Source organism: Mirounga leonina, unplaced genomic scaffold (assembly GCF_011800145.1).
Source record: "Mirounga leonina isolate KUSES-001 unplaced genomic scaffold, KU_Mleo_1.0 Mir_170, whole genome shotgun sequence".
In the NCBI taxonomy this organism is placed as follows: Eukaryota; Metazoa; Chordata; class Mammalia; order Carnivora; family Phocidae; genus Mirounga; species Mirounga leonina.
Genome location: NW_023270433.1, coordinates 5952429 through 5975045, shown reverse-complemented (window position 1 = coordinate 5975045; position 22617 = coordinate 5952429). Strand labels below are relative to the sequence as shown.

Here is a 22617-nt window from a genome sequence, read left to right as displayed (position 1 = left end):
TGTCATAAGATTCACTCTGCTCACCAGATGGAAAGAGCCACTTGTTTACTTGTGAAGGACCCTGCATGGTCATGTTTGGAGTAGGCGATCAGGCAGCCTTTAGTAAGAAAAGAAGACTTACCAATTCAGGCTATAAAAAGGTTTTTAAATAAAGTTTTGCTTCTGCCTTTAGTAGAAAAGTAAGAAGTGGGAGTCAGAGGCCCAATTCCAAGTATAAACATGGACTATTCCCACCTGTGTGTCTCGCTTCACTCCCTGAGCCACAAAACTGGGACAGGGTCATTGCCTTGCTTTCCTCTAAGAGTCTTAGAACCTTAGGTGTGTTATGTGATTGCCCCTGAGATAATGTGGTCTAAAGGGCTTTGCAAATCAGGGTGCTATGCAAATCGGAGGTACATACAAAATAGTTGACCAGGCAGGTGTTCAATGGTATTTTAGTTTCCGTGTATTTAGTGATGCAGTAGTCATTATCACTGGTTTACCTACCTAAAACTGTGGGAAGTTTTAAATCTGTGGTTCAATGAGGCCCACCTGCTTTGTGCAGCACGTGTTTAGCTTCTCTGAAGTGCAATGTACACACAGGGATGTGTAATGTAAGCCTTCCGCCCCATCCCCATGTTTTTCCAGGAGACTTACAGACAGTTCTGTTGGGTTGGAAATTTGAGCCACACAAAGGATGTGACTCCAAAGCTTCGTGCATTTCAGAGGCTTGCAGTCCCTTAGAGCTGGAAGGAACTGGAGATCTTTGCCTCGTCTTATGGAGGTCTTGAGAGGAGAAATGAGAGACATGGTTAGTAGCACCTGCCACAGCTGGGAGTGGAATCCACATCTACTTGCCGTGCATATGCGGCTCCTCGCTCCTCTCAACTCTGAGTTCTGTTCCGGGCCCCTGAGTGTGGGGAGGGGAAGGCAGCCGACCGTTTTTGGTGCCTGCTCCTTGTCCCGTCAAGCACTTGATGCTGGTTTTTTCTGCTAATCATCCAGCTGCTCCTTGAGGCAGGCATTGCCCCATTTTAGAAGAGGTTACTACGGCTTAGAGGGGTTAAGGTTGCCAGTGTAGAACCAGTATTCGAGCCAAGTTGCTGTGGCTTTGGAGCATGTGTTCATCCCAAACATCACTGCCCCGTGGCTGATCTTTCAGCTGGGACTGCAAGCTGAGTGTGCCGGAGTGTGTGAGTGAGCACCGGTTCTGCACTCTGGGTGCATCTCATTGCTGTTCAAGAGTGACAGACTCCTCTGGCCTTGACTTCCTTTTTGACCTTCAAGTAGGTAGGCCCCAGACAGGAAAGTACCAGGGAGGAAATCAGCCCGGAAAGGGAGTGTGCGTCAGTTTGTGACACGCCCGCCTTATCATTCGTGCCAGGCCCCTCTTCTTCATTTCCCCTTCATTTCCTACCCCTCGCTCATGCTTTTCCCAGTTACTCAGATGCAGGTAATAGGTGTTATTGGGCATACGTGTATTCTTATAAATAGCTAATGTTTATTGATATTGCATGTATTTTTAACTTCTATAAACTCTACTATCTACAGATGCTGTTCTCATTTTTCACACAATAGTATCTTTCTTAAGACCTAGTCACATTGCTGTGTGTCTGTCTAGTTCATTAATTTTTAGCTACTCAATAGTGCACATCCCCACATTCTACTTATCCATCCCTTTAGTGAGGGACCTCATCCCCTGGCTCCCCCAAACAGGGTTGCCATGATGCCCCCCTCCACCCTAGCCTTGTCCCTTTATGTCTCTGGGCAGCGTCGGGGGGGCGGGTACACTCCCAGAAACAGGTGCACTGGGTATGGGGTAAATTTGTATTTAATATCATTAAGTGCTGCCAGATTGCCTGTGCTAGATTATACTTCTACCAGTGGTGCAGAAGGGTTCCTGTTTCCCTGTCCACCAACACTGACGTCTTGGTTTTTGCCAGTCTGTTGGGTGTGAACTGGTACTTCATTTTATTTTGCATTTTCCTAAATACTAATGATGTGAAATATCTTTCTAGGGACTTGTTAACCATTTGGGTTCCCCCTCTTGTGAGTACCTTTAGGCTTCGCACATTTTTCTGTTGGGTTTTCTGTCATTTTCTTGTCGCTTTACAGGAGTTTCTTGCATGTTTTTTATATCAGTCCTTTGTCTGTCTTAAACATTGCAAATTTTTTCTCCCAGACTGTTAAACTTGTCTGTGGTATTCATTGTTGAATGAAAGTCTTTCATATTAACAAGAATCAGAGCTCTCTAATTTTAGTCTTTTGGGCAGTGCTTCTTGGAAGAAGCCTTTCCCTACTACAAGGTCACAAAAGATGTATGTTATATTTAGCACTGGAATCCATCTGAGTCCCCCCCCCTTTTTTTTTAAAGATTTTATTTATTTATTAGAGAGAGCAAGAGAAGGAACACAAGCAGGGGGAGTGGGAGAGGGAGAAGCAGGCTTCCTGCGGAGCAGGGAGCCTGACGTGGGGCTCGATCCCAGGACCCTGGGACCATGACCCGAGCTGAAGGCAGACGCCCAACAACTGAGCCACCCAGGTGCCCCCGGAGTCCCCCTTTATGTAAATGTGAAGTAGGGACACAGCAGTGTGTGTGTATATATATACACACAGTTCTGAGCTGATTTTCCCCATGCCATTTTTTTTTTTTTTTTTTTTTTTAAGATTTTATTTATTAGAGAGAGACACAGCGAGAGAGGGAACACAAGCAGGGGGAGTGGGAGGGAACACAAGCGTGTGTGTGGTTTGCTTAGATGCCAGGCTTCCCATGGAGCAGGGAGCCCGATGCGGGGCTCGATCCCAGGACCCCGGGATCATGACCTGAGCCAAAGGCAGACGCTTAACGACTGAGCCACCTGGGCGCTCCTCCCCATGCCGGTTTTTAAACAGTCCATCCTGTTCCTACCAATTTGCTGCCCCCTTATCTATCCTATGTGAAGGCTCCGTACACACAAGAATCCATTTCTGAGCATTCTGTTCTGTTGGTTTATTTCTGTGATGCTGTACCCATTCCACATGTTTTACTGCTGTGGCTTCACAGAACATCTTGATATCTGAGAGTGTGAGTTTCCTCTGTTGCTCTTATTCAGGTTTTATGTACTTTAAGAGTTTTACATTTGTCTCCCAAATGGTTTTGTGTCCTTAGTTCCCAGGGGGAGGTGGCAGCCCGAAGGCGGATGGGTGTCTGTCGGCATGCAGCAGGAGCTGGCGCTTCCCCCTGCTGGCCTGGTGTGTCCGGCGGGTCGCAGCCCTGCATGCCGCCTGGCTCTAGGCCCGCACCCTCTGGGCCGCAGCTCACCCCCACAGCCGTGCTTGGGCACCTTCTGCTCTCCCAGGATGCCTCTTGCCAGTTTCGTAGATCCCGCCGCCTCATTCTTGCCTCTGTGGCCTTTCCAGGGTGGTTTCTGGGCACAAAGCTGGCAAGTTGTGCAGATTTCCATCTTATCAGGAGCTGGAAGTCGTCCTGTCTGGCTTCAGTGCCTGACGCTGCTCCAGTCACAACACAGACTTGTGCACGAGAGGTGACCCTGGGGCTCCATCGGGGCCGTTTCTCCTGGTGGAAACTAGGTCTCCAAAGGGCTTCGTGTGTGTGATTTGCTTAGATTGTATTTACTGCTTACTTATAAATGTATCTGATGCCTGGAGCTTTGGCCATCCTTTGGAGGAATGGAATATTCCCTTTTTTCTTTTCTTTTTTTTTTTTTTAAGATTTTATTTATTTATTTGAGAGAGAGAGGGGAGGAACACAAAGGGAGAGTGAGGGAGAAGCAGACTTCCTGCTGAGTGGAGAGCCCAATGTGGGGCTTGATCCCAGGACTCTGAGATTATGACCTGAGCCAAAGGCAGACGCTTAATTGACTGAGCCACCCAGGAGCCCCTGGAATATTCCTTTAATTCTTTTCTCTCTATTTTTATAGGAATGACGTATTTAAAATTCACTGGTTGATGGCAGCCCTTCCTTTCACGAAGTCTCTTTCCTTGGTGTTCCACGCAGTATGTATTAGTATTTTGGGTCATTTATGAAATGACGTACAGTGTCTGTACAGTCAGGAAAATTTACGAATTGGAAGAAAGAGGAGCTAGGTCAGTGGGAAATAAGATGAAAGAAGACCTTTTCTCATGAAGCCTTTGGTGTGGGAGGGGCCATCACAGGGATAAATCATTACACCCTCCGTCTGTAACCCGAGCCCGGAGGCATCTTCTGACACTACCTACATATCCAGAGTTTTCCTAGAACCTTACTTATTTTTATTCCTTTTTGTTTGTCTTTTCTCAAGATTAGAGTGCCACCTGCTGAATTGTTTCCACCACTTGATTTTTCTAAATACTTTCCCGTGTTCCCATTTGATTTGAAGCTTGGTGTTTGCATATTTATTGAGAGAAAAATGATGCTCTAAAGATGGAGGCGTGTGACTTGAGCTTGCACTTTGAATATTTAGTCCAGCTGCAAAGTGACGTGCACCTGCCCATGGGAGGAAGGTCACAACTGCCCCGTGGCACCCGCCGGCCGCACTTGTGAGGGCGACAGTCTCCAGACACGCGCTCTCCTGTACTTAAAAGTGTTGGCATCAGAGGAGTAGTAATGTGTCCAGTTGCAGTCTTCGGAAATGACAGTTATTTGGATAATTTCCCATTTGGATCTAAGTTAAAAGATTCTTTCTGGAACTTTGTAGATAATGAATGACGAGGCCCTAGAGTCACTTCAGTGTCTAGATAGCCATTCGTGACAGAATGGAAGGTCTACGAAGAAATCGATACCAGCGTTTGTGAGTTGTGCCAGGAAGCATTGTGGGCGCACTACTGAGACTTGCCTCTTTAATTAAAATGCGTTGGTGGCTTTAAGTAGCTCGAAATGTACAGATTTTTTTCTAAAGGACAAAACGAAACAGTGGAGGGTGCGTGACTCCACATGGATTTTTTTGCTGGCTGACTGACTGACTGACTTCTGTAATAAGCAGTTGGGGTGTGCAAGGTGAAGTTCCTGGCTGGAATACTGAAGAGACCTGTGGCATTTGGCCCTTGGGGATTTTTTTTTTTTTAAAGATTTTATTTATCCATGTGTCAGAGGGAGAGAGAGCGTGCACAAGCAGGGGGAGTGGGAGAGGGAGAAGCAGGCTTCCCGCGGAGCAGGGAGCCCGATGTGGGGCTCGATCCCAGGACCCTGAGATCATGACCTGAGCCGAAGGCAGACACCTAACCAACTGAGCCACCCAGGCGTCCCGGCCCTTGGGGATTTTAAAGAAAATAACAGGCAGCCATTTGCCAGCGTGACTCTCCTGCCCCAAGAGAGGGACTTGATCTGCGTGCTGGTGGCGTCGAAAGCTTGTGGCAGGTTTCTCGTGCTACCTGACCTTGTTAGTGCCCTCACATGCTGAGTTGTGAATTGACGAGTGAGGTATTAGTGTGTGGGGTGGAGAGGACAACCCCCGCCGCCCCCTGCCACTGTGAGGTCCTGTGGCAGCCTTTTCTGTTTCGTTGTGCGGAAGGCGTGTGGTAGATGGACCTTTCTGAAATGCAGTCGTTTCGTTGCAGATTGACTACCACTACATCTCCTCCCAGGGCTTTCCGATCGAGGGTTGGGCTGTCGTGTATTACATCACTCATCTGTAAGTACGCAGAGTGACACACAGGAGAAGTTGGAGAGGCCATGGTAGGAAGAGACCTGCCTCGCAAGAACAGTCCCTGCCCTCCTGTGGCGGCCCGTCCGGGTTCTTGCCATGCCAGAGGTGTATGGCGCACAGGGTGCTGTCCAGACCTGAGAACTCGAGGCTGCTGGTGTGCTTCCGGGAGGGGGTTGCCTCCATGGGGGGGGGGATTTGCTGCCCATGGAGTGGGGTGCGTGGCGAACCACTTGTGTGGTGCTTCACTTAAGAGGAGTTTCCTGAATTTGGCCCCCTCTCTTTTCCAAGAAGCCCGTGAAATCGTGAATGAGCTATGCAGGGGAACTTGAAACTTTTTCTTTTCCAGCTTGAAAGGGGCACTCCTGTTCATCACCATCGCACTCATTGGCACCGGCTGGGCTTTCATTAAGCACATCCTTTCCGATAAAGACAAAAAGATCTTCATGATTGTCATCCCACTCCAGGTAAAGGGACCCTACTCCTGCATGTCCTGGTTGTGTCTTGGCACTTTGCAAGGCTCAGCTGTGGGCCTGTCCAGGCAGAGGGAGTCGGCTCATCCAAAAACTCCAGCTCATACCACTGGGGTTCTCTTTCTGAATTCTGGCAGACCTAGGCCTTGGGTCATTGCCCTGAGAGCTTCTGCCATCGCTCACCTGGCGAGCGGCTTACGGATGCCTGCACTTGAGTAGAGAGCTGCTGGAAAGTCAGGGAACATACAGCCTGCCTTCGTGCCCCTGGCTGCCCTCTAGCAAAATGGTCCCCTTAGCCAAGCTCAGGTACATAGTGTTTCAGTTAACAAACTATTGTAAAACTGTGAATGACACCAGTGAGTTCTCACAAGGTAGAATATTAAGTAGACACCAGGGCAACTATTTATTAAACCCTTCCTGGTTTGGGACCCTAGGCCAAGGCCAGCCTTGCCTGGTTGTGAGCCCCTTGGGAGAGGAACCTTATCTTGTGTGTAAGAGTCTTACTGGAGGCAGAGATTGGGCATAAAGAACTCACAGTAAACACAGAGGGCCTAGCAGGGATGCCTGACTGCTCTGCTCTGCTCAAAGAGCATGTGTTTGATAAAGTTGTTCTCATAGTGTGATCTCGTTCAGGAGCACAGTGCGGGTGTGGTAGGGGAAGGAAGGCGGGGGACAGCTCCCTGCACGCCCAGATAAGCCCGCTCGCTCCGGTGATTGGCAGTCTGGCAGTGTTCGCAGCAAAGCCACCTTCACATTAATGACAGAGGGACTCGTGTCAGCAGCAGATGAGTGGTACAGACCAGTGGCTGTAGGTTCCTGGGAGAGAGACTAATTTCCCAAATTCGAATGATCTAGAAGCCTTCAAGGTAGAGAACAGCCTTGCCTGGCTGTTTAAGGAGAGAAATGTGGCAGGCAAAAGAGCAGTAGCAGGAACAGGTGGTGCTGCCGTCGAGCGAGCAAAGATGCTGCGGAGCGGTACGGGTCCTGGCTGTCGAGCTCCCACGGCCGCTGCGCCGGCCAGGCGGACTTCTGCAGCCTGCCCATGCCTCCCGGCTCCGAAGGGAGGGCCTGGGTCCTCTTCCTACCATGTGGCACTGCTCCCTGTCGCCCTGTCTCCCCCCCCCCCCCGAGCTGCCACTGTCCCTCCAGGCAAACCTTCCTGCCCCCACCCGAACGGGGATGCGATGGGGCACAGCCCTCCTGGCTTCCCTCCTTTGCCCCTGATGGAGCTGAGTGCAAGGTTACGTGGCAGGCACCTCTGAGGAAACGGGACATTGAAACAATTGAACATAAGGAAGTTTTGCATCGATAACGTAGGGACTCATGTGGGAAGGCCTTGAATATCAGCCCGGATGCTAAAACTACTTCTTTTGTGGCCATGGGGAACCAGTGCACATTTCTGAGTGAGAAGTGAGAGATGTCCAAAATGTACGCACAGACTTTCAAGAACATTTTTGGCACTTTGTTCCACACCAGGGCACATTTTGTCTTTTGTCGAGAGTGTGAAGTAAGGACCAAGTGGAATTAGGAATTTAAGCTGGGAACGCTTTTGTTTCCACTTTGTCTTCCTAGATAGTCCCAGATGCAGGTGTTTAGGGTGTGTGTGGCAGAGGACGACTGAAATTTCCGAATAGTTTTTGCATTTGTATCAAGTGAAGTATGGCTTCCGTGATAGTTTCACTAAAAGGTCCTAGATAGAAAAAGAAACTATCCTTAGAGACGTCCTGAATAGCAGCACAACAGATTTTACGTTCTTTGTCAAAGTGTACAGACTGACCTTTCCAGAAAGCAAGCAGAGTAGTTGGGACCTTGGACTTTTCGTGGAGTGCAGAGGTGGACTTGTAATCTCTGCATCCACACCTACTGGAAATCTCCCAAAGAGCATCCCCTTGATTATACTGAGTAGTAGCCCGGGTTTGAAATACTGCTATCCCAGTTCTGCCAGCTCAGGGGCCTTTCACAGCACACTGGTGCCAGGACTGAATCCCCAAGGCCAGTTGGAGCAGAATGTGGACACAGATGAGCCTCAGTGGGAAGAACTAAGCCATGTCCTGTGTGGAGGTGACCCGGGTGGGGTTGCTCCTAGGAGGAGCAGTGTGACCGCTGAAGCACTGGGCCAAAATCCGCCGTTCTCGTTGCTCTGGTCCCTGATAACACTCTCAGGTACCTCAGACTGTCTGAGGAGCAACGGCGGCCACACAGGGAGAACCTGGGCCTGAGGAATCTGGGCCTCGTGGCTGAATGGGGTGTGCGGTGTCTCCCATTCAGCACCCGAGCGGTTCTGCTGAGGCCTTGGGGCCTAAAAAGCAAAGCAGAGTGTCCTGATGATCTGTGCTACGTCACACATCACCCCAAATGCAGTGACAGAAAGCAACAATAAGCACGTATTCTCTCGCATTCTGTGTGGGTCAGGAATTGAGTGGCTGCGCTGGGCAGGTCTCATGTGGGGCCTCCAGCGGTCAGACAGTGGCTGGGGCTACCTCGACGTCTCCACTTGCCTCTGTCTCCTGGGCCGGGAAGACTCGATGAGGCGGGGCAGGAATAGCTGGGGCTCCTCAGCTTCTTTTTCTCTGCCTGGTCTCTCCACCTTGGCAGCCTCGGGGTAGCCAGACACCCTACAAGAGGGCTCAGGGCTCCCAGGGCATGTGTCCTGAGAGATCGGGCCAGCCAGAGGTGGTGTCCTTTGTATGACCTACCTTGGAAATCACGTGGCCTCACTGCCACCTAACTGTTGCTCAGGGCAGTCACAAGCTCAGGAGGAGGGCACAGAGACCACCGCTTGACGGGAGAGCAGAGTATTCTGAAAAGCATGCGGCACTGGAGAGAGGGCCGTGGCCGTGGTTGGGGGCCTGCAGGCCCAAGTGGCCACCCCCTCCTGGGACTGCTGTTGTAGAGATCTGCCCTTGCTTTAGGGCCTCAGCCACTTCTTGTGTCCTGTAGGTTCTGGCAAACGTGGCCTACATCATCATAGAGTCCACCGAGGAGGGGACTACGGAGTACGGCTTATGGAAGGATTCTCTGTTTCTGGTAGACCTGCTGTGCTGTGGAGCCATCCTCTTCCCCGTGGTGTGGTGAGTACCCGCAGGGAGGGGGGCCACGGTGCACCCCGGGGCTCGTGTGCCAAACAAGACCAGGCCGCTGAACCAGCCTTTCGCAAACTGGTTCGAGTCACACGGGGCATCTGTGTGACAGATACAGCTTCCTGGGTCCCCAGGCTGACCTGGTCAGTCCCCAGGAGGAGGAGCCTGGAGTTCGTGTCTTTACGCGGTTCCTCAGTGCGTTCCGATAGAGCTGATCTGGCACCGTGGCTTTTAGCCCAGATTAGACAATAGAGAAGGATCTGGAAATGAGAGCTCAGCAGCAGCGTAACCTAGCAGCATGATTTGGAGGGAAGGGAGTTGAAATCCCATAAATAGCCTTTTCTTGCCAGGTTAGACGGAAGGTGCGGGAGTGCATGAACATGAACTCGTGAGAGTCCCAGCACATGAACACATAGGTATCTTCAGAACGGCAGGCTGTAGATGCATCCATTGTGCTCCAGTTCTGTAAAGAAACATCAGTACCACGTCAGTGGTTGATGAGAGAAGATATCCTTGTTAAATCTTATGCCAAGTGAAGGGAATTACTGGTTTGGTAGGAAGCAAGTAGAGGAAAAAGGGCTCGCAGAAATAAAACACTCATCTTACAGTGATCCAGGTCCATGACTGAAAGCTGTTACTTCTTTTGGAATAAAGTTGTTCTTTGTATTTAAATTTTTTTTAAGGTGTTACTTACTTGACAGAGGGTGAGCAGAAGCAGGGGGAGCGGCAGGCAGAGGGAGAGGGAGAAGCAGGCTGCCCGCTGAGCAGGGAGCCCGATGTGGGGCTCGATCCCAGGACCCCGGGACCATGACCCGAGCTGAAGACAGACGCTTAGCAGACTGAGCCACCCAGGCGCCCCTGGAATAAAGTTTTTAAAAATATATTTACCTGCTTTCTATTAGAAATGAGGTAGTCCACAGTGCAGTGGCCTCGTGAAGTAAATTCTTATTTTTCAGGATCCTGGGGTTTATCAGTTCCTTCAGTTATTCTGCTTATTTAGAACATGGTGCCAGTGGAGTGTAATCCTTCCAGCCAATTAGACTCCCTCTTGACCCTTATTCTGTCGAACATCACACGTGCACACACGTCTGTGAGGCAGGCAGCCTCCAGCAGACACAACAGAGTACAGGTGAGTCTTTCTGATCTCTCCCACCGCCCCTCGTCCTACCCAGGAGCAGGCAGCTCAGGCACCTGGAACAGGATGACCAGTGTTGTCCTCAGATAGAAAGAGCGTCTGAGTTTCTCGAACAGAGTGCAGTCCCTTCTCTTCATCTGCTCCTCTTAACAGAAAGAAGGGCCTTGTGGGTTTGGGGAAGACGCAGGCGGGCCATAGGGCTGCGAGTGGCCATTTCCCGCCCCTCGTTCATTTTAGCACCAACGAGCAGGTGCCGCACGGCAAGGTTCTTGAAGGTGAATGTTCTGAAAGTTGCTGTAAGATGAAAAACATCAAGTACTAGAGGGGACGTAAGGAATAGTATCGATGGTTCTTTGAGGCACTCAGACTCGGCCGCCGTGGGTTTGGTGCCAACTTTGTGCTAGCTCACTTTCTTGTACTGCGTCATTCGGTTCTCCCAGGTGGGAAGATGGCGGCGGGGGTGGGGGGGTTCCCTCAGGAGAAAGGACTTCTTCATGGTCGGGTAGAGAGTGGGTGGCCCGTGAGGACTTCAGCCCCCATGTAAGACCCACCCTCCCCCTGGGCTGGATCTGCTTGGGCTGTTCTCATCCTTTTGAGACAGTCTTTCCTTGCCAGCCTCCGCACTCTACCTAGAACTCTGCTCCATCGCCGTGTTAATCATGTTAATGTTCCCGTGCCTCACTGCAGTGATGTAATTAGCTACCTGGCCCATCACAGCAGGGAGACCGACTCCCTGGAGGCCGACACCTTTCAGCAGAGTTCTGCATCTCCAGTCAGTGAAATAGGGAGTTTTCGGGAAACCATGTGCTCACAAGTTCCTAGACCTAGACTTTAGAAATCCGCCTCCGGCCTCTGCGGGGCGGGGGGTGTGTGTGTGTGGGGGGGGGGCATGTTCTTCAGGTAGCAGGTGCGCTCCACGGCAGTATCGCGGGGTGGCATAGTTGTGGGAATGAGAGATTTTAGGTGGAGAGAGGCAGATGAAGAGGGTTGAAATGATTGTGTTTTGCTTTGTCTTCCCATCACACCCAGGCCCCTGTCAGACCTTTTTCAGCCTTTAGAGGGCATCTTTAACTCTCAGGCTCGAGCCCCGGATGGGGCAAGGTGTCGGTTAGCGGAGATCTCGTTGTTTAGGGAGAGCACTCTAGAGCCGTCTGGTCCGGCCCTTCCAGTTAAAAACTGGGGAATTCAAGGCCTTGAGTTACTAGTGCTGGAAACAGAGAAGAATGCAGATCTGTCAGCTAACCTTTGTTCTCCAAATGTTTATTTTTAGGTCAATCAGGCATTTACAGGAAGCATCAGCAACAGATGGAAAAGGCAAGTCCCCTTGTGCTCTTTGGTGCTGCTGGTCCTTTCCCAAAGCTGCATGCCTGGGCCCCGCCGGGAGATGGAGGTGGAGGCAGAAGGGTGGCTATCTCCTGGGAGGCAGGCCGGGGAGCCCCAGGGGCTTTTGCTGGAGAGGTAGGGGGTGAACTTTGCAGAGGTCAGCCGTGGAAGGAGGCTTGGGGGTGATGGCTGCTTATTGAGGTGATTCATTCCTTTTCCACTCGTGAGCGTGATTTTCACCTTCTCCAAACTGAGTCAGGAGGAGAAAATCTTGTCTGGGAAGGATCAAATAGCACTTCACTGTGAGAACAGGAGGTATGATGGAGTGGGGATGGATATGTGTAAAGCATCCCTTCCTGCTGATTTAACACGCTTTCAAAATAGATGTGTCGGTATTAATTTTAAGATGAGACTGATGCCAGAGAGAACCTTTGAAACGCTCTGGTTTTTAATGCTTGTGCCGTGATAACCCTTCTGCATCTCCTTGGTTTTCTAACCATCCCTCCCTCCTAAGAAAAGAAGCCACAAAGAAAATGTTTTGTGCGTTTCTGAGCTGATTTGAATAGTGCACGACCGCAGGCCGTGGCATAAAGGAGGGCTTCGGACCATCAGGGACTGAGAAGCAGTGCTTTCTCGGTGCTCGGTGCTGCCTGTGGGTCCGGGTGCTGACAGCAGTATTCTTTAAGGCAGATGATTCATTTGTTGTTGTTGATGAAGTTTGGTTGCTGACCTGTTTTATGAGGATGATGATGATAAAAGTAACGTGGATTCATTTTAGAAAAATTGGAAATCAGGTAATAGGTACCAATCTTATTTTGCACTTGCCATATAATTAATACCACATTATTTTCTTTAAGTTGAACTAAACCCGACTTCAAGGCTTCATGCCAGGGTCCGGTGGGATCCTGGGGTTTTTACGTAGAGCACCGCACTCGGGGTGTCTGCGACTCCTGTGGTTTTGGCCCACAGTCGTTGCTGGATGGACTCCCGCCATCCGGCCCTCGTAGCGCTCTGGCTCTGGGCGGCCGGGCGCCAGGGGGTCCTGCCTCCCTGGGCCCACCCAGCCCGAGTGGCTGCAGGCCCCACTCAGAATGTGCCAGCCCATGTTTTCTTTCTTGTCCTGGGAAATAGCTCTTTTTGGTTTTCTTCTCCTATTCTTCAAAAGCATTCAAAAGCACTGGATTCTCTTCTCCCTCTGGGACAGATTCTTGTCAGTGAGTTTCAGCTTGAACTTCGCATAAATGGTTTGCTTTTAGCCTGGCTCAGAGCTCAGAGCGCCCTCCTGCCTTCTTGGAATGGGGTAAGGGGAAATTACAAAAAATAAAACACAAATTAGAATCCTAATAAAGCACCCCACCACAAACAGAAAAATCCAAAGTAAAAAATAAAAACTCACCTTCTGAGAATAACTATTGTTTGGGAGATATTCTTGTCTTCTTTCTTCTTTTTCTGTGCTTGTCTTATAAAAAGGTGCCTTTATTATTATTTTTATAACAGTGAATAGGTCGTTCTCTTAATTTTAACACATTGAGGGGCACCCAGCTGGCTCGGTTTGCTGGCTTGGTTGGTGGAGTGTGTGGCTCTTGATCTCAGGGTTGTGGGTTCGAACCCCATGTCGGGTATAGACATTACTCAAAAAAAATTTAAAGTTTAAAAAATTTTTTAATATATTGAGCTGAGACATTTTACTTTTTTGTCTTCATACACTTCAGTGTTTCTGGATTCATTCTTCTTACTGCTTGGCTGAAAATGTTTAAAAATTCCAAGGAGGATGTCCTCCAGTTGGTGAATTTTATGGGTACTTTTCTTCTTGGCCTCGCCCTTCCCCTTTTGTGGATTCCTCTGACCCTTCTTCACCAGCTCCTTTCCCCTCTCCTCCCATCATCCTGGTCCCTCTGACTGCCTCTTCGCTTTCTGCACCCAGCTTTGAGAGGGCTTGGGGGGTGACCACGGTAATGAATTGTCTCTGTGACCATTCATTCCATGAGTGGTTGATGGTTAGCAGTTGATGGTTAGCTGGCTGAAGCCCAAGATGGGATCCGAATTGTCCCTGTGCATCTGTAGTGAAAAGAAACTAGAACCTGAGTGCTCTTGTCATTGCCTGGGGCACACGCGGCAGTTTCCCATTTTTTCCAGCAGGTGGCAGTATGCGACCTCTTCCGTGGAGAGCAAATATTAAAAACAGAAAGTCACCAGCACACCAGGGCTTGCTCTCACCAGTTCTCTGGTTGACATACTGTTAAGAAGGCACCCATTTGCGGCGCCTGGGTGGCTCAGTCATTAAGCGTCTGCCTTCGGCTCAGGTCATGATCCCAGGGTCCTGGGATCGAGCCCCACATCGGGCTCCCTGCTCCATGGGAAGCCTGCTTCTCCCTCTCCCGCTCCCCCTGCTTGTATTACTTCTCTCGCTGTGTCTCTCTCTGTCAAATAAATAAATAAAATCTTTAAAAAAAAAAAAGGGCACCCATTTCTCATCAGCAAATATCACAAACCCTTTGAAAAGGAGACAGAATAGTTAGAATTGGGGTGTCTTGATCCATGTTCTTTCCCTGAATTGATTTAGGCCGTGACTGCTTTTTAGCTGATATGCAAATGCATATTTCATTCAGTACTTGGAAAAATGGTTATGCCTGTAACTCTTCCGGAGTCAGGGCAGCCGTGTTCCCACGGTCAAGTCCCCCTGCAGAGAAGTCTCAGGAACAGCATCCCCTACCCCTCAGTGGCAAGCTGCCCTGGGGCTTGACTGCAGAGCGGATCGGGACAGAAGTGAGGCAGAAGCTGGAGTGAGCACACTGCCGACTGCCCGGCCGCAGGCTCCCGGCTGTGGTGCTTGGCCCCCTGTGCTCCTCGGGCCACCCTTCTGAGATCTAGGCCACCCCAGAGGCAGCTGGCAAAGTGAAGGCCATGGGCAGTAAAGCCTGCTACTAGATTTGGAAGCTTTTGTTGGACGGCAGCTGATGTTCTGCTACCTGATCTTAGGCTCCTGGTGCCATTGACTCAATGCATGACCTTGACAGTGACTTGGGCTTGAGACTCTCAGCGTAAGTGCCATCCGGCCTGACTAACTGCCAGTGGGGGAAGTGCAGTTTGCAGTGGCTGCCCCTGCATTTGGGATGGTGGTTGGCTCTCAGAGTGTTTGCTTGGATGTTGTTTACTTCTTCGTCTCTGGAGTCCTTGCACCTGAGGGAAACGTTAAGGATGAATCTGCCCACTGTCCTTCAGCTGCATTTTTGTCTCCTCTGTCACATGCTGTTGCTTCTCTCAGCTCCTCTGTCATTTGGAGTCACTGCTGCGCTGCATCCTCTGAGCGGCAGCTTATTGAGTCTCGCACAGACACCCGGGCTCAGGTTGCACCGTGTTTTGCCCGCCGACATTGACTGTCACTGCCCGTGAGCGTAGACCCGTTTCCTCCTTTCTCCACCGTCGTGGACTGGCGGGGGGCAGATGGCCTACATTTAATTAACAATCTCTGCTGCTGCTCGTCTTTTTTTCCCCCCTTGTGGTTCAGACGAAGATTGAGAGGAAGTGTTCTGAGGACTCTGGGCTTTTATGTGAGTTCACAGGCACTTAAACAAACTGTGACTGGCCAGTTGCAGGGTTTGTGGAGGCCTGGCTTCACTGGGAGCGGCGCCCACGTTCTGCAAGTAGCTGCGGCCGTGGGAAGTACTCGTCAGGGTAGCAGTTCCCACGAGGGCCCTCGGGGTCACACTGTTTTCATCACCGGCCACGGTGGTCGTTATCTGCTCTGCTGGTACAGGAGCAGCAAGGGGGTCAAACAGCTGGTGCCAGAGCAGGATTCGAGGCCGTCGCACCAAGCTGTATTAGCGGCCATCGCTGCCTGCTTGCCAGGGGTGAAAGAGGCTCGTTTCACTGAAGAGTGGCCTTGATGAAATAGTAAAAACTACTGATGTTATTCAGTTTCAGCCTTTAAACATGTCTTTTAACGTCCCAAGTGTCATGAAATGGGAAGTATGTGTGAAGTACTTCTGCTGTGCGCCGAAGAATGATAGTTGCCTCAGGGGAAAGCACATGTGCAGTTGTTGGAGTTGCAAGCTGAACCAGCTGCTTTTCTCTTGGGACATCATTTTTGTTTGAAAGAATAAAACTTTAGTATGGTTACTCAGACATGAGGTTTTGTCAGACATTTTCTTGAAAATGAACGAAGTAAACTTGTCAATTCAGGGAAATGACGAGAAGTATTTGTTGCTGGCGATCTCATTTTCACTTGAAAGCACAAATGTTAATTTAGGAAAACACATCCACCACTGAAGGCCTGATAGCTTCCCAGTTCTTAAAAGACCTACGTGAGAAGGGGTGATATTAACAAATGTGACTTAAAAAAATATTTTATGATAAAAAGTGTCAATATTTCAGAGACCTGCATGACTTGGTTGAACAGTATCTTCCACCTGGCCAATGTGTGTTACACAGTCATGCATGAATAAAAGATCCATTCAAAGTGCAAGATGGACCAGTGGATTTTTTTTTTAAGATGTATTTTTTTATTTGAGAGAGAGTGCAGGCTCACATGAAGGGGGGGACAGAGGGAGAGGGAGAAGCAGACTCCCCGCTGAGCGGAGAGCCCTCTGCGAGGCTCCATCTCATGACCCTGAGATCATGACCTGACCCGAAATACAGTCGGATGCTCAACCGACTTAGCCACCCAGACGCCTCAAGATTTTATTTTTAAGTAATCTCTACACCCAACGTGGGGCTCGAACTCACAACTAGCCAGGCACCCCTGGACCAGTGGATTTTAATGACAGATTATGGAAATTCATTGACACAGTTTCAGATTCCCCAACCTCACTAATCTTTTAAGAAGCTACCACTTGTCAAGTTTTAATGTCAGAGAAGACTGTTCATAGCTCTCTGAAAAGGGCCTATATCTGCATAAAGCCATATTTTCTTCACATACTTCAACCAAACACACTTTCACAGCACATTGACTACAGAAGCAGATACGAGAATCCAGCTGCATTCTATTAAGCCAGACATTAAAGAGATTTACAAAAACAGAAAACAATTCTACTCTTCTCAAATTTTTTTGAATGAGTAATTTTTTTGTTTGTTTGTTTTTTAGATTTTATTTATTTATTTATTAGAGAGCGAGCGAGAGAGAAACAGCATGAGAGAGGAAAGGGTCAGAGGGAGAAGCAGGCTCCCCACTGAGCCGGGAGCCCGATGTGGGACTCGATCCCAGGACCCTGGGATCATGACCTGAGCCGAAGGCAGTCGCTTAACCAACTGAGCCACCCAGGCGCCCGAATGAGTAATTTTTTTATTAAAAAAATATTTACACTAACATAATGGATTTATTTTGTCCTTTTTAATTTGATTATTAAATACTTTTGAAATTTAATTTTCTAATATGGTAAATATTGGTAGATTTTACCCACATAAACAGAAGTTCTTTGAGGTCCTCAATAATTTTTTTTTTAAGATTTTGTTTATTTATTTGACACAGAGAGACACAGCGAGGGAGGGAATACAAGCAGGGGAAGCAGGAGAGGGAGAAGCAGGCTTCCCGCGGAGCAGGACCCTGGGATTATGACCTGAGCCGAAGGCAGATGCTTAATGACTGAGCCACCCAGGCTCCCCAAGGTCCCCAATAATTTTTAAAAGTATGAAGGAATCCTGAGACCAAAAGTTTGAGAACCATGTGATAGAGATGAGGCTTCTTAAATCTCTTGTGGTCATGACAGCCATGACCAAAAAGCCTGCCCAGTTCTTTTTTCCTGTGCCTGGAGAGTTTATTTCAGACTTACTTGGCCAGATTCTTGTGACTATTTAGAGTCCATTAGTTCTGGGCATCTCATGCCAAAAAAATGTTTAATTTGGGTGTGTTCATGTAAACAGACCTAATGAAAAACCCATTGATGAGAAAGGAAGAAAATTACTCCTGCCTGTTTCTGTAAATCATTTTTTTTTAAGATTTTATTTATTTATTAGAGCGTTCATGAGCGGGAGAGGGGGGCAGGCAGCAGAGGGAGAGGGAGAAGCAGACTCCCGGCTGAGCAGCGAACCCGAAATGGGGCTTGATCCCAGGACCCCTGAAGGCAGACGCTCAGCCGACTGAGCCACCCAGGCGCCCCTGTAAATAAAGTTTTACTGGAGTGCACCATGCCCATTTGTGTATGCATTGTCTGTGGGTGATTTTGTGCTTCAGCGGCCAAGTTGAGTCCTTCGCAGAGATCATCGGGCCCACAAGGGTGCTCTCCAACCCTCTACAGAAAAAGTTTGCCAACTCCTGGCTGTTGTAGACATTAAAGAGATACCATTTTAAAAATCATATCTGTAACAGTGATGTTGACCACTGACTTTTCACCCTTTACTGAGTGCTTTGAAAACTATAAAGCTTACATAGATTTAAGAAATTACTGCTTTTAACCATTTGTTGAACTTCATCTTTGTGTCCAGGACTGTGTTGTCATTTGATTGGGGCAATAGCTTTTGCATCATTATTTGCTCTGGTATTTTACCTGACTTATTATTCTAATGGGTATCTGTGCTTTTCTTTCACTAACAAGATGACTTTTAACATGAATTGCCCTCAGTTTACCAGCAGAGCTTTGGGTTATACATTTCCACCTGGGCTGATGTTTATAAGCACTGTCTTCCCTGACTCCTTTGACTCAGTTTTTGGTTATAATTTCAGGTTTGTCCAATCTTTATTTACATTTTCCAAGTAGAAACCAAGTGCCCCGTGCCCACTGATGCTGTAGGCAGTGAGGATTATTATGATTAGGTTAGACCTGGAGGCCCTAAGTCAAAAACCCTAAGGTGAAGAAGGAGGTCAGGAGAAGGGGGAGCCTCCCAACCACACATTTGGCTGTGATTTCCCTTCCCCATCACGTGGGGAGGACTCTAGGACCGGGTGCCACCTGGGTAGGAAAGAATTCCTCTGGAATTGTTCTTTGCTGTTTTCTGCCCTGCCCTTGGAGATAGCATTCGGATTACCCCCTCTAGAGCACTGTTTCAAGGTAACAGGAGAGAAGAGGCAGAAAAAATGAGATGCCCTTTATCTGGTCACTCAGAAAATTTTCATCCTTCTTCTTAGCACCGGGTATGTAGTTAGAGCATATGCCTATGATCCTCTCCTGACCCTGAAGTCTAAAGCTGTGCCACGAGAGCGCCATAAACAGCCTCTGCGCCAGACAGGTGGCGTGCTGGCACACCAGGAACGCTTTCCCTCCGGCCAGTGTGATGCAGGGGCTTAGAAGGCTCCTCTGCCATGGGGGCGGGGGCGGTGTGGCAATCTGTCCTGTACTCAGGGCCACCTCGTGTCAGAGTGAGGCCAGCTCTCTAGTTCCCATGTTTTCCACGTGGCATCTGTGAGTGCGTTATGGGAGGGGGCTGTGTAGGCGCCAGAAACTGGGTGAGGTTTTGTGCACGCGTGCATTTACCTGGGCAGAGGGTTTGTGGCTTTCAGCAAATCTCAGAGGAGTCCAGGACCCTAGAAAGGGTAAAACCACAGCTAAATAGACTATTTTGAAGAAGTAATGAGAAAGAGTATTTGATTAGACTGGCTTAATACAATGACCTTTCATTTCTTTTAATCACCAAACCCTGTTTTCATTACTTTCCCCAGCAGATCACCCAAACTTCTTTTAATGTCGTTAACATAACCATAGCTTCTGCTCAGCATTTCAAAATAATCAACCACTGTTACCATCCTGAATTAATATAATCTATAACCAAAAGCAAAGAGGCCTCTGCATATCCCCAGCCTGAGAAGCAGCCACATCATGGACACATTGCCATTTTTTTTATTGGGCCTAAGAAACATTGGGCACGTTGCTGTCTTGGGGGGCCCTTGGCCACCCAGCAGGCCTGGTTTGCGATCTGAGTTGGTATGCCCTTCCTGGTCCTGGACAGGGTTCTTCTGCCTAGTGGCCTTGGCTTGCGTTTGGTTTCTACGAGTCCTGAGTCACAGTTGAAACCAACTCTTCTCAGTTGATTACCACAGTATTTAGGGAGATCCGGTTCTCTTATGGAGAAGGTGTTGTCTGCTGTTGACCAGGCTGTGTCATCAAGCAATGGGACATCTGACCTTCTTCCTCACCCAGCTCATTGCCAACTGCGAGTTGTGCCACGGACAGCCGGGGAGCAGCGTGCTCCTTGGCTCAGCCCAACCTCAGCCATGATGTCAGACTAGTGGGGCTCCCAGCGTCGTGCATGCTGCAGGCTGGCGGACACAGGAGCAGACTCAGATCAGCGTGGGTCCTTAGGACCCTACCTCCCACCCCCAAAGGGCCTTTGGTGTTTCTAGAGCAGAAGGGAGGCAAGAACAGAAACTCAGCAGATGTGACAGCAGAAATCTTACAGTTAGTTTCCCTAGTGTGTGCTCTGGTCATCGGCCAGTCTCTTGGACCATTTGTGCTTCTTTCTTTTTATTGTTCCTTTACAGTCACATTTGCTTGCAATGAGATGCATTAGCCCTTACCTGTTCAGTTTGGTGAATTTTGACCACTCCTGGATCATTGTTCTAAATGTGTATTGGAAATGTATTTTTTTCTAAGATTTTATTTATTTATTTGAGAGAACGCAAGTTCACGACCAGGGGAAGGGGCAGAGAGACAAACTCCGCATTGAGCAGGGAGCCCGATGCGGGGCTCCATCCCAGGACCCTGGGATCGTGATCTGAGCCGAAGGCAGATACTTAACTGACTGAGCCACCCAGGTGCCCCTGGAAATGTATTTTGAACCACTTTTCACATGACCTTCGACAGTTTGAAAATCCGAGTTTCCTTCTGTACAGAGTTCTTGTCTTATCACAGCCGTTCCCATACTTGCTCCTGATACTGTCCTCGTGAGATGGGTTAGTGACATCTCCTCTTAGTGGAGGCCAGAGGCCACCTGGTGAGCTGGTCTCTCCCCAAAACGGACACTTCCAGGCCAGTGTGGTCCCAGGTCAACGTGTGGCCTGGCTTTCAGGCCTGTGCTCGACCACGAAAGTGGGGGCAGCTGCTGTGCACCCCCCCCACCCCCGCCTCAGCAGAGGGAGACTGAACTCAGAGCTTAAGCAGACTGTGGAACCGCTGAGCTTCAGAGTGAGTCCAAGCAACACTGACGCCAGCCAGGCCTTGTTAGCATCCTTATTTCTGTAATTGTGGTGTTCGACTCAAAATTCCCTTTGAAGCATGGCAGGGAAGAAGCAGGAGAAAAGGATTTGGGGTAGATGGGGACGGTTTTAAGCCTCAAGGCTTTCTTTATACCCAGAGAAGGATTGTTTTGGAAATTTTTCACCCTTTAAGAGACTGTCATGGGCCTTTGCTTCTGTGTGTGTCATAAATCACCCAGTATTAACTCTTCAAGATGGATTGCTGGCAGCTCCTGGGCACTGCCCGGCATTTTGAGCCCTGGGCTGCCAGGGGATTACAAAGCTATGAATTGCCTTTCTCTGAGTGCAAAGTGTGGGCATTGAGAGCGTGGTCTTTAGAGAGAGGTGGACTTGGGTGTTAAGTACTGCTTTCTCTACTTACAAGCTGTGTGACGTTGGTAATTTGCTAAAACTTCTCCAGGCCTGAGTCCTTCCTCTGTGAGGCAGTGGTCACAGTGGTTGTTCCTTCACGGAGGCTGTTGTGAGGTTTTACCCCAGATGAAGCATGAGAAGGTGCCTGGCACATGGTTCCTCACTCGGCTGACGACCAATGTCGTGGTTCAAGCCCATCTAGGCAAGTCCGCTGGGGAGGAAGGGGACCATCTGTCTTCTTTCCAGCCTCTTCGTTCCTCTTGGGGGTACGGAGGAAAGGTGAAAGTCTAGGGAAGGGGCAGCACCTCCCCTAGGTGGGGCACCTTTGCTCTTGCTACTGGCCACCGAGATTGCTGCCTTGGTAATTGTTTATTTGTTTTAAAGGTTTTATTTATTTGTTAGAGAGAGCACAGTAGGGGGAGTGGCAGACAGAGCAGGCAGAGGGGAAAGCAGGCTCCCAGCCAAGCAGGGAGCCCCGATGTGGGTCTTGATCCCAGGACCCACCCTAGGATCATGACCTGAGCCGAAGGCAGACATTTAACCGACGGAGCCACCCAGGCGTCCCTGCCTTGGTAATTATTTGAAACAGCTGGGCACTTCCTGCCTCTGTGGGCACTCGTTCTGTTCTCATCAGTAAAAAGTAGTTGCCAAAATCCAGAGTCCTGGCCATATCTGGGGGTGGGGGAGCCCATAGCAGGAGGCGGGCCTTGCAGGAGCTCCTAGAGCAGGTGCACAACCTCCCTGTCCCCTGCTTCTCTCCTTCCTCGTTCCCTGGGAGGTTCTTCAAAGTCCTTCTGGCCAAGTCCAATTCTATAATAGGGGCTTCTGGGCATGTGTACTAGGAGAAGCTCTCGGGGTGATTCTGGTGCTTGCCCCGGGGAGAACCATTGCCATAAAAACATCCTGACCACAGGCAGACCCATGCCTGAGAAGGGAGGTACAGCCCAGGCCCAGGTACATGGAGCCATGACAGTGCAGGGACTGGAACGTGGGGCTCTGGGCTCCTGTCCGAGGCATTTTCCTCCCACCAGACTCACTCTTTTACCATATTTGCTGTTTGTGGTGGTGGGGTCAGAAATAGCCAGCCCAGACTCGAGGAGCCTCTGCTCCCGTGGGAGCCCGGCCTGCCGTGAGCCAGTGAGCAGCAAGCTCAGCCGCATTCTCAACTCCAGGGACAGCTTTTTTGGAAAAAAGCAGAAGGAGGCTTGGGATTCCAGGCTGCGACTTGCTGCCTTGCTCTCTGCTCCTTGCATAATGCTGGTGAGGTTCCCCCTCTGGGGCTGGGTCCTGCCTGCTCAGCAGGCTGACGCATCGTGTGCAGATGGCAGCCCGGGGCGTGCTGGCAGCCCCCACGGACCCACTTGGGCCAGTCGAACTCACTGGAGCCTGGATTCCGGCCACATGTGGCAGCTGCTGCAACAGTCTATGGCCCAGTTGGTGTTTGGTCGATACCATATAATCCTAATACTGTAACAGGAGACACTCGTCCAGTGCTTACTGGGTGCTGCTTGCTTTCCACGTACTGTCTCAT

General features: G+C 49.6%; 1 protein-coding gene across 1 annotated transcript in view; it reads left to right on the top strand.

Annotated features, from left to right (window-relative positions):
• Positions 1-22617, top strand: part of GPR107 (G protein-coupled receptor 107) — a 72189-nt gene that overhangs the window by 36633 nt on the left and 12939 nt on the right. Inside the window, exons 10-14 of the mRNA XM_035015616.1 lie at positions 3900-3975; positions 5515-5588; positions 5950-6067; positions 9014-9144; positions 11559-11602. Of these exons, the coding sequence (XP_034871507.1) occupies positions 3900-3975; positions 5515-5588; positions 5950-6067; positions 9014-9144; positions 11559-11602 (443 nt within the window). The remainder of the gene's footprint in view (positions 1-3899; positions 3976-5514; positions 5589-5949; positions 6068-9013; positions 9145-11558; positions 11603-22617) is intronic.